We start from the raw sequence: 17359 nt of genomic DNA, 5'->3' as shown, positions 1-17359 counted from the left end.
TCAAATTGTCATTTGCCACTACCTGCTTGACCTTGTTATATATGTGTATAGTCATATTTATCTAGATCATGACAGTGACACAGTACATATAAATAAATATCTATTAACAAGTCTGGGAATTTATGTGTTGCATGCACCAATATTTACAGTCGTGCAGTAAGTACTATTTTATTACGTGACGCTTATTTTGGAACTATATGTTTCAAAATGGAAAATACATCGAAAATGAGCGCGGTTAGAATTAATAAAGGGTTTTTGCTTTTATGCCCTGTAAATTTGAGGTCATGAAATATACTTTCTAATTGATGATATGTGTATAAGTATTAGCAATAGCAGGTCATGCAAGTTAACATGGTCTACAAAATATTGTAAAATTGCAATACAGCCCTAGTCCTTTTACGTACTGTAATTAATATTTTTAATGCAATTGGTAAAACCTGTAAGTTGTAGTAATTCTTGGTTAATTTTTACTCATACACATTAGAGATGTAAAGAAAACCATGTAAAAACATTAATTGTCCTAATTGTGACAAAAAATTATGAAATAGTTAGCTATTAATAAATCATAATAAGAAAACCTCGATAAGCAAATACTATGAGTAACAACTAACTATGGCCACGGAGCAGTAAGCAAACCATTGAAACATATGCGTGAAATGATTTCATCGAGTTGACAACTAATTATAACCACATTGGAAAATGCATTTTTGGTTCCATACTTGATATCATTAATATTAGAATAAATTGCATATATATTCTTCATTTGTTTTCATCACATCGGATACTCTTTTATTTTTTTATATTACTTTGAACTCCCTTTCACTATGCCCTAAGGGAGATGGTGTAAGATTTTTTATGCTTAAAAAGGGAGATTAGTGTAACAATTTAACAAGAAGAGGTGAATTTAATGAAAGTCTAAGAATTAGGAGATTTTATGACAATTAAAAAACAGTGAAGTATTAAGTATAATAAGGATAAATCCGAAAAATTCTGTGTAATTTTTAAAAAAATATTCTTATATTCCTTATTCCCTGCTGACCCCACTGCCAGCCTATTCAATTTCCACCCAATGGGTTCACTAACATGGGCCTCCAAATTAATCCAAGGGAGTTGCTAGGTGCACCCAGTCAAATTGTTGGTGCACCCAGTAATTATGTGATAGGACAATATTGCCCTTATTTAAAAAACGTGATTTTGAACTGCGGAAGAACCTTTTTCCGTGGATTCCTGCAGAAGAACTTCTTCCGCCGGATGACATGGAAGAAGGTTCTTCCGCGAGATCGCACGGAAGAAGGTTCTTCTGCTGTTGTTATTTTCAACTGCGGAAGAACCTTCTTCAGTGAGTTAATTTGCTTTTTTGGTTTTTAAATTTTTGGATTATTTTGTATTTTGTATTTTACTATTATAAAATTTAATGCATATTTAATTCAGGTTATTATTACTAAAAAATATTTATTTAATATATATTAAATTTTGTAATAATAAAAAAATTTGTGATAGTAAATAATTTTTATTTTTTAAAAAAATATACGAATTAAATATTTTTTATTTAATTTGGGTTATCATTATAAAATTTAATACATTAAATATTTTTGTAAACGTAACCTTAATTAATGCATTAAATATATTTTATTTAATTCGGGTTACTATTACAAAATTTAATGCATTAAATATTTTTGTAATAATAACCTGAATTAAATATTCATTAAATATTTTTTATTTAATTCGAGTTACTATTATAAAATTTAATGCATATTTAATTCGGATTACTGTTATAAAATAAAAAATATTTATTTAATATATATTAAATTTTGTAATAGTAAAAAATTTGTGATAGTAAATATTTTTTTTTTAAAAAAATATATATACAAATTAAATAATTCATATGATTTATATCAAATTTAATTATCATAAAATTTATTATTTAAATTTACATGCGCATTAAATATGCATTAGAAATTGTAGTGATATGTATAGTAACATTATTTATTTTATGACATAATTATCTCATTATCCCGGTTGGTTATAGCACTGTGCTAATAACCTATATATTGTTTAATTTGTATATTTTTTAAAAATAAAAAATATTAACTATCACAAATTTTTTTACTATTACAAATTTAATATATATTAAATAAATATTTTTTATTTTGTAATAATAACTCAAATTAAATATACACTAAATTTTATAATAGTAAACCGAATTAAATAAAAAATATTTAATGCTTTAATTCGGGTTACTATTACAAAAATATTTAATGCATTAAATTTTGTAATAGTAATCCAAATTAAGTATACATTAAATTTTGTAATAGTAGCCTAGATTAAATAAAAAATATTTAATCCGTATATTCTTTTAAAAATAAAAAATATTTACTTTCACAAATTTTTTTACTATTACAAAATTTTATATATATTAAATAAATATTTTTTATTTTGTAATAATAACCCGAATTAAATATGCACTAAATTTTGTAATAGTAAAATACAAAATACAAAATAACATAGACAAATACAAAATAATCCAAAAATTTAAAAACCAAAAAAATAAATTAACTCACGGAAGAAGGTTATTCCATGGCTTCCTGCAGAAGAAGTTCTTACGCGACACGGAAAAATGTTATGTTACAACTGCGAAAGAATTTTCTTTCGAAGAAGTTATTCCGTAAGAACTCACGGAAGAAGGTTCTTCCGTAGCTTCCTGCGGAAGAAGTTCTTCCCTCAAAGAAGAAAGTTCTTCCACATGTGTAACATTAAGTGCGGAAACGTTAAGAGGTATTTTGGGAATTCTAAAGAATTGCTGGGTGCACTAGCACGCGCAGACTCTCCCCAAATCCTACCCTATAAAACCCCCACTCATTCCTCTTCAACTCCATCCCAAGCTCACACAACAAACCATAGCAAGGGTAGTGTTGTGACAGTGAGCAACTTCCTACACCATTGTGAGAAATGGCATCCAAGGCTGCACTTCTCTTGTGTCTCAACATCCTTTTCTTCACTGTGGTTAGCTCCACATATGTGCCATGCAACCCACCCCCCAAAGTTCCCAAACACCCACCTTCCCCAAAGCAAGCAAGTTGCCCCAAAGACACCCTTAAGTTTGGTGTGTGTGCTGATGTGTTAGGTTTGATCAACGTGCAACTTGGGAAGCCACCAAAGACCCCATGCTGCAATCTCATTCAGGGTCTCGCTGATCTTGAAGCTGCTGTGTGCCTTTGCACTGCTCTCAAGGCTAATGTGTTGGGCATCAACCTCAATGTCCCAGTCAAGTTGGGCTTGCTTCTCAACTACTGTGGAAAGGGTGTTCCCAAGGGATTCGTCTGCGCTTAAATCAACACTTCGCGTATAACTAGTTTCCTATACTTAATTAGTATGCTTAAGGTTCTATATTTTGCTATATTAACTGGTTATTTATTCATAATATTCTGTGTACTTTTGTATTCTGTCTGGCACGTACCATTTAATGTATGTTTGTTATTTTTGTTAAACAAGCTCCGAATGTACGTTCAAGATTTGTTACTTCTCATAAAATGGTGCATCAGAATCCATACTAAACGGTAAAACAAATACACCCTTAGGCAACGAACCTTTGGTTCGTACTAGCTTGGTCATTATTATTGTTGTGATGGCTGAAACATGGAAGGCTCCTTGGTCTCTTCCCTGTCAGACTCACCAGTCCTTTGTATTCTAAGTGAACTTTCTAGACTAATAAAAGTTCTTCATTTAAGCTATGATTTATTTCCTCTTTCAATCTGTTTTTTCTTCCCTTTTCATTTCATAATTTCCATTTGAGCATTGAAACCACTTATGAAATGATATATATGTATCGGCTGTAGAACTCGAATGAAGAGACAGAGGCTGTTGACTAGTAAAAGTATTTTTTAATTGCTTTTTGCTTTGCTTAATCGAATCCCTAGAAAGATTGAAATGGAAGCTTTTCAATACTCTTCCCCATAGAGAGAGGTCGACAGCGTACAAAAATAGAAGAACTTAAAAGAAGATTTTCACTTTCACCAATGAACTGTATTTTGGTGAAAGAAAGTCTGAGAGAGATAATTTACTGCTAGAAGATAGAGGGAGGGTCTAGTACTGTTTTTTTTTTTGAAGTCAAGAATACTCTCATAATTTTTTTTTTCTATATGGGTTTTTGGTATTCGTTGTACCTCTAATCAATATATTTTCTTTTGCTGATAAAAAAAAATTCAGCAATGAAATTATTCTAACACAAATTATTCGAGGAAATTCCACGTCCATATTGTTTAAACAGAACTAGGATTTGTCTCTCTTTTTTGTCAGAAGCAAAAGATAAAATATATTGATGATAAAGAGGGCAAGATGTTCTTGTGCCCAACTAGGATTTGTCATCTAAGTTCGTAAAGAAGGCAAACTTTTTAATATATGTATGTGTGCTATCTCTATGTGTTTGAAAGTGGTTGATATTCTGCGTGCGCAACCTCAATTATTATTTATTTATGTTTTGTAATTTTGTTTCTCAAATTGTCATTTGCCACTACCTGCTTGAGCTTGTGATGTATAGTCATATTCATCAACGACCTAGACATAGTAAATATATAGCAATTTTTTTATTTATAAGCAATAGATTTCATTAAAGAGTCAAAGTTAAACACAAGATGTGCCCAATACCCAACCGAAAGATTACAAAAGCATTCAAATAATTGTCTAAGAAAGCTCAAAATAAATGCCCCCTCGTACAAAAGTAATTACGTAAAAATATCAATCCAGGTAATAAGAGAATTGTACCTTAGCTGATAACATATGCAATTCTGGGATGCGTTTGACCAATATTTACAGTCGGGTACAGTAAGTAGTACTATTTTATTTTGGAGGTATCCGTTTCAAATGGAGGATTCATGGAAAATGAGGGAGGTATAAATAAATATATTTTGAAGGAAAATGTACGAAGAATTAATAATGGTATAAAAACAGACAAAAATGATCAGATGTGGGTAACTTATGCAAGATCATAGGTCAACATATGCAACATGCTCAAGTTGGTAAAAGGGATAAAAATGTAGTAAAATCCTGTCCCAACAGCATATATAATAACAAGCTAATGCTACATATAACATAACAGAATAGTTGAAGGGTTTTGATTGGTCAGAATTGTTTATTTGACTACTTTGCTTTCCGTCAAATCCAAATAGTTTTGTTTTTTGGGTACATCAAATGGTCCAAATAGTTAATTAGTTGCTATTTATTTTTAAAATTATTTGGTGCAGTTCGTGAAAATCATTCCTTATACCAAATACCACTTCTGTAATCAAGATTAACTCCCATTACCTCTCCCACCCTCAACAATACATGTGGCCATAGTATTAGTCATAATAGAAGTGAGCTATGACTTGCAAACTTTACATACGTACAATATTAAGAGTTGAAATCCTAAGCTATTAATTATTTTTTTTTCCAGAACTATTCAGAGTTTGAATCCTAATATGTTAATTATCTTAGAAAATCATTTACTATTTTTATATATTTATATTAATTTTTTTATATCATGTAATGATATATATAATATAATTTTAGCACCTTAATTTATATTTTAATTATTAAATATATCAATTTTTAATATTACTGATAGGTGCATGTATGGTAATTTTTTATGGAACTAATTGTAAATTTTTTAAATTTACTATCCATAAATTTTAATGATTGTTTTTAAAAAAAAAATTATGATTCTAAAATATATGTTTTTGAAAACTAAAACTATGTAAATAGTGGCTAGTGGTTTCTATTTTTAATATTTTTTAGATTTATATACTGTCATTATATTATCTATTTTGTAATTTTTAATTTATTTTGAATCATAATTGTTTTTAAAAATAAGACAGCCTTTTATAAGTACGACTTAAACAACGTATAAGCAGTTATCAATATATATCTAAATGTAAATAATTTATTGAATTTAAAACTCTTACAACATAAACTCCTATATAAAAAATATTCATAAAAACTTAATGAAGCTATTTTTTAAAATGCATTATATTGTATTTAAGCCAGTCATAAATAGACATAGATTATTTAAGTTCTATTAAAAAATTAGACTTAAATAAACTCATGCTACCTATAAATAGGGAGATATTGATTTTGATATATCTAAACTTCTTGTTTATTTTTTTATTATGATACTTGACAATTTTTTTTTAAAATAGCTATCTGTCATTTGAGAATTTTCATTAACGTACCGATGATGTGTGGCTAATGAAGTACCACATCACGAAGTCTAGGTAATTTAAAAATTGTTGACATAGAAACCAAGTCATTTTCATAGTGAGTACCTTTTTTAAAAATAAAAATTTGTTAGGTACCAAAACAAAAAATAAAAAAGTTAGGTGACACTCGATTTAGGGTATTTTTTAATTTTTATTTTAAAAGAAAATAAAAATTAAAATATGTTTGTCTAAAATTTAGAAAATATTTTCTCTAAAAATATTTTCAAAAATAAAATAAAAATTAAAAATAACATCTCAACGTTTTAAATATTTTTTTATTCTTTTTTGAAGAAGTAAAAATACGATGATACTTTAATGTACTTTCTTCTCAATACATATTTTATAAATCTTGAAAATTTAAAAATAAAAATTCTTTTTAAAATATGAAAAATAGAAAATGAAAACAAAAAATATATATTCAAACAAAGCCTCACATTAGGTACCAACATAAAAATACTCCTATTATATGGGTATCAAAAAATTATTTAAATCTAAAATAAAAAAATAATTATGGTTATCATTACATCACATGAATTATACACTCCCTTCTTCTTCTTCCTCTTCCTTATGTGATATTACATTTGTTCATTCCAATTCATGCAGATTTATAGCTATCATCTCTTACTTTTATTGCTGACAACATAAACATGGGATTAATTTTTTTTAATTTTATTTCAGGAAAGAGGAAGAAGAAGGGAACCAAGAATTAGAAAGATAATAAATTATTTTATTTTATTTTAGGCTTAAATAACTTTTTGGTACCAAAAATTTATTAATGGCTCATTATAATTTTGAATAAGTAATTAACCTTCATTTTTTTTAATTTGACAATTTAAAACAATAGGATACAAATTAAAAAAATTTAATTAATATCTTTATTATTTATATTAAAATTATTGTTAATATAAATTATTAATGTCTTATTATAATTTTAAATAAGTAATTAACCTTCATTTTTTAATTTGTCAATTTAAAACGATAGGATACAAATTAAAAACATTTAATTAATATCTTTATTTATATTAAAACTATTTTTCACTTTATAATATGGCTTTTATTATATTTTCATTTCATTTATGATATATATAATTTTAAAAAAATAAATAGACATGTGAGTAATACAAAATAAAAAATAAAATAAGTAATATTATTTTAAATTTAAAAAAGATACAAGGAATAATTTTCAATAAATAATCTATGTACAAGTAGTATAAAGATTGCGACTGAGTGTATGAATGATCTAGGACAGGGTTGTTCTAGCTAGCTTAACTAATACTCTTAAATTTGATTTCTGATAAGCAGCTTGAGTAGGATTACATCCCATAAAAATACTCCTTGTTCGCACTAAACAATAGTCAATAGTGCAAAAAGATATTTGTTAACATTTATATTAACTATCTTATATTATATTAAGAATGATTTCTAATGATTTATAAATAAATGTTATTAAACTCATATTTTTTATACTAAATAATAAAAAGCAAATATTTTAATTAGAACAATTATTTCAAATAAAAATATTAAGTATTACATCTTGAATTTGTTAGAATTTATCCTCAAACAGTATGCTATGTGTCGTGACTCTGGACTTGCATGGACAGCTAAGCAGCTTCCCAATCCGTGTGGCCCAACATCTTGCTGTGACAATTCATGCACAAAGCCAACGCGTCCGTGGCCATGGACTCTCCTCGGAGATAGCTAGGGATGATAACAAGTGGGGTTTAGATAATATTTTTTCTTAATAAAATATTATAGTACGTACTTGTGTTTATATTAGTGTTTGATAGAAAAATATTCATATCTGATTTTATATTTGTGTGGATAACAACTTTTTAATTGCATTTCAATATCTATTTGATACCTAGATATGTATACTAGCACTCCCTGCTTATATTTTATTTGTGTACATTTACCTCATTCGTGAGAGATATTGTTTTGAAGAGATTGACACTTTGGCTTGGTTGACTATACTAACATTAATTCTTCTATCTTAAGGCTAATTTGACACATTTCAATATTTAATAATTTAAAATCATTTATTCTAAAATCAAGAAATTTAGTTGAGTCGTATTAAGTATAGTCATTACTTACGGGTATTAACACCGACAGCATTCGGCTCAGCATATGGATTCATCGTGTTCTTTTGTTTTAGAAAAAAGGAACTTTAAACATAAATGGTTTATATACAAGCAACATCAAATCAATTGTTGGATGTCATATCTAAAATAAATACTTTTATATTTAATAAACATTTTTGAAAATGTAAAGATCAAGATATAGTATTGTTAAGAAACTCAATTTCTATCTCTCTTCGTCTACCTGTATGTGTAGTCCCAGTTATTTACCTTGATAACTGTGAGATATAAATTAATTTGATAGTCAATTTAGATTAATAAATGAATGTAATTTTTTTATTTTTTTTATTTTTAGTGAAATAATGAAGAAATTAATACTTTTGTTATTTTTTATTAACAAAATTTAAAAGAAGATTTCAAGTGTTTTAGAGGAAAAATTGATACAAAAACAGAAAGAAAAAATCTTGAAGAAAAAGTGGAAGAATTCGAAAGCTTGTTTAGTGCGTAAGACAGGCCTAGCGCGCAACACACGCTTAGCGCGAAAAAGGTCCATGACGAAACTCAAAGGTGTGCTTAGCGCGAAAACCCGAAGTCACTGTGAAAATTAAGTTACCTAATACTTATAAGGAGGAGGAAGTAGAAGAAGAAAAGACACAGAGTCTCAGAGCTATCAAAAGCCTGAGGTTTATCCCTTAGGGAAAATCCTCTTCCATTTCTCTTTTCTTATTATTAGTCATCTATCACTGTCTTCCCTCTGCATCAACCCCCTAAAGTGTAAAAGTCTCTCATGTCTATGAGAGGTTAAACCCCCTCAGTTGGAGCCTAACAACCAAAGTCCCTTGTAATGTAACTGCTCTTCTTACCTATATATTAATGCAATTTTAATTTTTATTGTTCTTTCCTGCATGTGGTTTGGCCATCCATGCATCTTTTTTTACGAGTTATTCATTGGGAAATAGTAATGTCTAAAGAACTGAGAAAAAGTATCTCAACATTGTATTTCTAAGGATAGAGTTACTTTGTTGTGTCTGCATACATCTTTATATTTAATATTGTTTATTATTCCATCTTTGCAAAGGGATTTAAGAGAGAAAATACATAAATTAGGTTCTTCAGCATGAGGGATCCGAGTTGAGCATATTAGTAGATGTGAGAGGAAATTGGAAAGACATTTAATAGAGAAAACCGTTAATAATATTGCATAAGAGTAATTAAGCATACTAGATCCCAACATTATCATATTCTGAATTCATCATTTACATTTAAAGTTATTGTCTAATTTTCTTATTATAATTTTCTTTTGCCCTTTTTACTCTCAAATTTTATATATATAATTTTTTCTTCTCATTATTTAATAATTGAGTTTACATTACTTAAGTACAACTTAACCAAAGTTCATATAGATTTAACATTTAAACTTCTATTTTAATCTTTATTATTTTTAATAAAATTGATACACTTATCAATAGGTTAACACAGTTATTCATAAAAAAAGAATGATACTGAAACCCTTAATTACCACTCTAATCACATATGCATCTTTGATTAACAAGTCGATCTTAAAGGAAAACAACTTTCACCAGAGAGGCCAAATATTGCAAATTATGTAAAGAAAACAATGAAAATATGTGAGACTACACACTGGTTTTGAACTCGAACCAGGTCACGGATTGTACTGAACGAGTCACGGAATCACTCTCGAAATCAGAGAAACCCTCATGAAAACTCCAAAAACTTCAATTACCTCTCTCTCTCTCTCTGTCACTTAGAAGAAGCCTTGGTGGATGGATGTTCTACGTACATGCTGCCATGTGTAACATTTACCAGCACCAGCTTGAATATTTTATTCAAGGTTTCCAAATGAAAGCTTAATTCAACCCATATATATACACACTGTACTACGAGCTCTGGAAATATCAAACTCATACATAGAAAATAAATAAGAAGAATTTAGAAACCCTAACCATCATGTCTCCAAAATCAAAGGCTAAAGCTATGTTCATCATCTTCAAAATATTAATGTTAAATCTTTTGCCACCAATATATGCATGTGGGCCATGCACTACGCCACGTTACCCCAAAGGGCCGCCCCATCACGGAGGAGGCCGGCCGAAAGTGTCGCCTCCGCTGCCGCCAATCATAATCAACCCTCCGGTGGTACCGCCACCGGTGGTGATATACCCTCCACCAATCTCACCGCCATACCCGCCGCCGCACGGTGGTGGTGGTTCTCCTCCACAAAGGACATGCCCAGTTGATGCCCTAAAATTGGGGCTTTGCTTGGATGTGCTTGGAGGATTGGTGCATGTGGGAATAGGGAACCCAGTTGAGAACGTGTGCTGTCCAGTTATACAAGGGTTGCTTGATCTTGAAGCTGCAATTTGTCTTTGCACCGTTATTAGGGCTAAGCTTCTTAACCTCAGCATCTTCCTTCCTATTGCACTTCAAGTCTTGGTCACTTGCGGGAAGACTCCTCCTCCTGGTTTTGTTTGTCCACCGCTGTATTAAACCACTGCATGCACTACTTCATACTACCCCAATACTCAAGCCTATATAGTTCTAGTTAGTTACTACTTACTACTAGATTAATATGTCTTTATCTTTTCTATTAGGGTTTATGTAATGACTCTTATTTCGTTTTATGTGTATGAGTTTACGCTTTAATTAATTATATACTTCTCAGGATTTACTGCTAAGTTTTCCTGTTACGAATTTGAGGGTTGTAGTTTCTTTGCTATAAAGTTCGTTTAATGTTGTTACTGCTATTCCGTGCTTCATCTATTTTTTCTTTGCTACAACTCGGAATACGTACGTATATACAAGGGTTTACGTTAAAGTATATGTTTCGATTGGGAGAGTTCGTACGACCTATGTATTATGTATAGGTTTGAAAGATTTTTTATTTTTGTAGTTTTTTACTTTTATTTCGTGAAATGAGTGTTAGTAAATAGCAAAACACCATTAGTGCCTGAGAAAAAGTTTATGCTTTTTAACAAATTTTAACTAATAAAGAGTCAGTCGGAAAAAATGTGTTAACATTTTGAAATATATATTTTGTCTCGTGAGTCAAAATACTTCCCTTCACATTTCATTATTCATTATTCTGACTTCACGAAGTTTAAATAGATATCGTTAACTTAATTAAAAAAGGTTATAAACATTCGCTGAACAACCTTATGCGCATCTGCACTTTTTTGTGAACTGTCCTAGTTTTCTGTTTATGTGCGTATAATTTGGATAGTTTTAACGTATTTGTGATGAAAACTAGTTTGAGTTATTATATTTAAAAAGGAAAATACTTGAATAAACGAGAGCACTGTATTCGTGGCAGGTAAAAATATTGTTATATATATATATATATATATATATATATATATATATATATATATATATTGTTAGCTTTTCAAGTATTCATTAATTTCTAACAGATGAATCCTCGTTTGCTGTTGCTGCTGCTCCCAACTCAAATCACTATAATTTTGTTTACTTATTGATCTAACTACAATTCGTATAGATTGTCTTTAAATTAATTACTGCACTTGTAGGTGGCATTATTTTAAGTATTTTGGTATTTGTATATTGTCATTCATTAAATGTTGGTTGTAAAATTAAGTTATACCATGCATTAGATTGATCTAATTTTTACCGTGTTTCCTGTTGCATGATTCCAATCCTTTATACGAGAAAAATAGGATAAAGTGTGAGTAAAAGGGGTAAAAAGAGTTATTTTCCTAGTGTCTACAAGCATATATACAGTGTGGGGTGTCAGAACAAAAGATTGACGAGATCAGGCCAACGACAACCAATCGGGACCATATATGATCTTAAGTTCTTATCAGAAAATTTATTTCGGCACGGTGTGCATGTTTGGACAATATTTTTACAGCAAACAGAGAAAGATAAGAGTAAAAAAATAAAATAAAATGGGAGACAACATAATTATTAAGATGAAAAGAAAAATAAAAAAGATTCATAAAAAAAAGAGAAATAAAAAAATCATAAAATATTGTAATAAAAATAAATTATATAACTCAATTTTAATAACCACATATGTTCAACAGCGATGAAATCGTAAAGAATTTTTTATTTTTTATTTTATGACTTTAAAGTGGTAAAACTTTTTAAATAAAAATATTAAAATAAAAAACATGTTTTAAATAAAATAATATTAAAAACATATAACATATTTTAAATAATAAAATATTAAAATAAATTAATAACATATCAAATAAAATCATAAAAAATAATAATAAGTTTAATAAATAAATTTTTAATTTTTAAAGTTTATATTTTAATTTTTAAAAGGTCATTGTTCTTAACATTTTTTTAACCTCATTCGTTAAATAATAATAGGAACCTTTTGGATATTAAAATGTAAATTTTAGGAATTAAAAATTCTATTTATTAACTATAGAAACTAAAATGGATAAATTTAAAAATTATAAGTATTAAAAATGTTAGTCACTAATCTATAAACAATTCATTAAAAATTCATTAAAAAATCTAATTCATTCATGATCCATTTTATAAAATTTATCCAATTTAGCTATTAACATTTTTTTGAATGCATAACTAATTCATTCATATTTTTTTAAAAAATTAAATATTTCTTATGACTATTTCAAGATATTTTCTCTTATTCATCCATAAAAATATTTTTAACAATTGAAAAAATAATATAATTTTTTTTTGTTTAATTCACTTTAAATAAGTGATTATTTAATTTAGTGATTTTAAAGATAATTTATAAAAATAAATAGTTTTTTTTAATTTAAACCATTATTTTTGTTTCCAACAAGTCTTTTTTTCATAGGTAATTTTATTCGAGTCACGATTATGAGTTCATTATTGTTAGAGCTCATTATTGTGAGTGATCGTCTTTATTTTTAATACTTTTTGTCAACTAATCATTGATGAACTAATTATGAGCTACATATATGCATTATGAGAGATCTTGTATATATATGTGTTGAAACAAAGTTTGATTGTTTTGTATTGAAATAGTTCTAGGTATAAAACTTTTTGATACATGTGTTCTTTAAGATTCTTGCACTTAATGCTTAGGTTGATTTTAATGGAGCTACATGAATAGAACAAAGTTAATTTCAAAGAAGCTTTAAGATATTGGACTTAATCTATAATATTATTGATGTTGAAATCTAATCCTTCTGACTATTGGGATGCAAGACCAAATATACAAGTTAAGAAACGAAGATAAAAAAAAGTATTTAATTGGAAAATATTTATTATTCTCTTCGTTTTTTATCTATTTTTTAAAAGATTTTTATGTAGAAATAAAAAAATGCAATAAATTATTTTGATTGTAATAAAATAGTTGTGAATTTTAGTATTTTACTCCTTTTTCGTTTCTACCCATATAATGAATGAATATGTAAAAATTAAATTGAAAACTAGGTGGAAAGTAAGAGTATAATTGACAAAATAATAATTCATAATGCAATCTTAAACTTTGAAAATAATAAATAAATAAAAATAAAATTTATCCAAAACTCGGGAATTAATTAAAAGGAATGAAGGTAGTATATACTAGAGAAACTTCTATTACCTGACTTATAGTAGTATAAAATAAATAAAAGGGCTTTAATATAATGTTGTTCTTCTTATTCTAGAATCCTCACAATTTTGGCCGAATTTTAAATTTTCTTACATTTTATTTTGATTTAATTGAATCCTAAATTAACATATTCATTTAAGATACTATGAAAAAATTATTGAATTAATTAAAATATAAGAAATAAAAAATATAGATTAAATTGAGCATTGCACCAAAGTTTTAAATTTTTTAAATTAGAAGAACCAAATATTTTTATTTTGAAATATGAAGATTAAAATTATGGATAGAAGAAAACTAGAAAGCAAAATAATATTTAAGTTTAAATAAAACAATATTTAACAAAATATATAAAATGATCTGAAATTAATGTAGTTAATTATGGCATTAACCTTTCTTTTCCAGCTAGACACCACTCAATCTATGTGGAGTGAAGTCAACCTTTAAACATCACGGTGTTCGAACTTTTACGAAGTGCAAAAGCATTTTATTTTTCACGTGATTTGTCTCGTAAATTCTTTGGGTTTTTGTTGATCGAATTTGGGAAAGAGATTTCCGTAGCTTGGATCATTAGCTTTTGTAAGAAGTGCCACATGAAAGGGAAAAAGAAAGAGTAATGATATGAATTATTAACTTCTTTTATTTCTTTTTATTTTATTTCTTCATATTAAATCATCATAAATCTATTTATATATATATATATATATATATATATATATATATTATTTAGATGTTAGATAACATATGAAATATCTATCAAACATTTATATAAAAGAAATGAACTCTCGCCCGACATGTTTTTCTTGAGTGGGAAGAATATCTATTTCATTTTTCTAGTTTCTCCACGTTGCATGTCACGGGACAAATAGTGCTCCGATTATTCAAAAGCTAGTTGTCATAGACTTCAATAAAAGTGATGTATAATATTGTCCATACAAGAAAGCAACGATCTTACCAGACAGATTTCAGGTTTAATTAATCTGCGTGCTGACATAAAAAAAATAACAGGAAATAATATTGTTCTGGACGAACTGAAATGGTACACTGTTACAGTAATTCGTGGACTTCTCTTAATCAAACCTTTCTCTTATACTTAAACGAGGATAGGCTACACCGTGCCTGAATATCTGCATAGACTTCAATGGTTAAATCAATATTTGGCAGAATAACAGCTAAGATGTATGAATTATATGTACTTTGCTAAGGTTGTTATGAGAGTATTTATAGGCAGTGTGCGAATAAGTTTAATGGCTCTTTTCATCATGAGTGTATCACATATCTTAGTGGAGGTTGCTGTGAGATGTGATGAGTCTACACCTATAAGAGCTTCTTAATTAATATACAATGATGACTTTGATTAAGGTGATTGATGGCCGTGATTGCCTTTGAACATGAAGCACAAAATGGCCATGCTACTCCTTCGAAACAAAAATATGAAGCCCAAAACTTTTATAAAATAGTAGTATTAATTTTAAAAAATGGATATTGCACAAAATTTTTTTATTCACTAATTTTTTTCAGAAATCCTCTTTGAAACTAAAAAATGAAAATTTTAAACAAATTCATTAAAACATGCATACTAGTTGGTTAATTTAGTTGGAACAATTATACATTTTATAATTATAAGGAAAGTATTTCTTGAACATAATTGAGGTAAGGTTATTCAAATCTGTAATCTATTTTTGACATACGTATATATAAAAAAAATATTAAAATATATACATTTAATTTTTCAATCTTTCAAAATCAATGATTTTAGTCCTTTATTCAAATTTTAAATGTTGACCATTGATTCGTTAACGTTAACGGGTATAGTTTTAATTTTTTATTTTATTTTTTAAATGCGGAACAAATAATATGATTTAATGTATACATTTAATTAAACAAAAAACTCCTTCCACTTCCACTTCCACTTCCTACCTAGTTCCACCGCTCCTTCCTCTCCTACCTTGACTTCCAAATCTTCAATTGGATCATGCGAACGGAGAGGTTCCAAATTTATGTTGTCACCGTTAAGCTATTATTAGTGTATTACCATTAAATTCAAAAATAATTCAATTTGTACTTGGACATGTTGGATCGCGCATCTCAACTATTTTTAACAATAATTCAACAAAGTTATGAAGTAGTTTATTTATTTATCTTGTTTTGGGTTTAATACGTAGTTTATTATTTTGATTCCTTACATGTAAGTCCAAGGGAAAAAAACGACATACAAGATGCCAATGGTTTCAGATATGCAATCATTTTTTTAATAAGTAATGCAATAATACATTTGTAATTCATTAATTGTAGTTAATTTCTTCCCCCGTAGTTAGCAGAAGTCGTGGTAGTATATGTTAAATTGAGGGTAAATGCTTCAACTATTTATTAACGTCATGGACTCTCTTGTTTTCCCGAAATCTTCAACCTATAGCTTGATTATGTCATCTCGTGATATATTAGATATGATGTAGCATATTTATAACGAGCTCATTTGCAAACGCCTGTGTTCTTCCTTCCTTTTAATTCTTTTACTGAATTTGTTTTCCTCTTGTTGGAGCGCATGGACAAAAGTTAATTAGACGGGCCAAGTAAATAACTGATCAGTTGTTGATCTCATTTACCAAAAAGACAAAAGACAGAAATATATTAAGAAGGATTCTTTGTAAGTAATACAATAATAATTTCTCAATCAAATTAAATAAATAACACAATAGTTCATCATCTTGTTGGTTCCCTTGCGATTTACATAAGCCAGCATCGGGAACTTTATTTATCGCAACACTCCAATTAACCATACAATTAAAATACCACCAAAAAGGAAGGAATAACGATCGGAAGTTAACCCTCCATGCACGTACAAATTAATCAGAATCACACACTGATGAATAGAATTTGAAAAATAAAAATAAAAAATGGAAAAGCACAACTAGAGCAAACCCGAAGCAGAAGAAGGATATAAGATGATATGTGATAGTATAAGCTTAGGCACATTGGAAATCACGTGGGACTTTCCTTGAGCAAACATCGAGAAGCAAGCTGAGTGAGATTGGAAGGTTGAGGTTGATGCCCAAAATGTTTGCTTTGAGGGCAGTGCATAGGCACACTGCAGCTTCAAGGTCAACGAGACCATCGAGAAGGGTGCAGCAAGGGGTAACTGGTGGTTGACCCAAAGTGACGTTCACCAAGTTTAGCACATTGGCGCATACACCTAGTTTGAGTGCATCACGGGGGCAGGAGCCACTTGGGCTAGGGTTAGGGTTAGGGTTGGGGTTGGGCCTTGGCTTTGGGTTTGGACCAGGGCATGGTGTATAACCGCATGCAGAAACAAGTGAGAAGAAAATGAGGTTGAGTGTGAGGAAAAGGGCAAGGGAGGAACAAGTTTTTGAAGCCATCTTAAACTGGGGTATGTTTATACTCCTAGTCTCTCTAGCAAATGCTAATTAATATTGCTAGTTAAGTGCTAGAGCTTAGGAGAAGAGTGTTTGTGAGGATGG

The 17359-nt window shown here is 28.7% G+C and overlaps 3 protein-coding genes across 3 annotated transcripts; 2 read left to right on the top strand and 1 right to left on the bottom strand.

Annotated features, from left to right (window-relative positions):
• The first annotated feature begins 2894 nt into the window (after nt 1-2894).
• LOC100808460 (14 kDa proline-rich protein DC2.15) lies at nt 2895-3727 on the top strand. The gene has a single exon (XM_003525769.4). The coding sequence runs from the start codon at nt 2950-2952 to the stop codon at nt 3328-3330; it is 381 nt and encodes a 126-aa protein (XP_003525817.1). The 5' UTR covers nt 2895-2949; the 3' UTR covers nt 3331-3727.
• Nucleotides 3728-10215: 6488 nt separating this feature from the next.
• LOC100807391 (36.4 kDa proline-rich protein) lies at nt 10216-11073 on the top strand. The gene has a single exon (XM_003525768.5). The coding sequence runs from the start codon at nt 10277-10279 to the stop codon at nt 10814-10816; it is 540 nt and encodes a 179-aa protein (XP_003525816.1). The 5' UTR covers nt 10216-10276; the 3' UTR covers nt 10817-11073.
• Nucleotides 11074-16438: 5365 nt separating this feature from the next.
• LOC100500124 (extensin-like protein) lies at nt 16439-17359 on the bottom strand. Its single transcript, NM_001250225.2, has one exon. It carries the CDS (start codon nt 17255-17257, stop codon nt 16847-16849), a length of 411 nt encoding a protein of 136 aa, NP_001237154.1. The 5' UTR covers nt 17258-17359; the 3' UTR covers nt 16439-16846.

The sequence above is a fragment of the Glycine max genome, chromosome 5 (assembly GCF_000004515.6).
Source record: "Glycine max cultivar Williams 82 chromosome 5, Glycine_max_v4.0, whole genome shotgun sequence".
Classification (NCBI taxonomy): domain Eukaryota; kingdom Viridiplantae; phylum Streptophyta; class Magnoliopsida; order Fabales; family Fabaceae; genus Glycine; species Glycine max.
The sequence above is the reverse complement of the archived record's forward strand: the minus strand, read 5'-3'. Positions and strand labels throughout refer to the sequence as shown.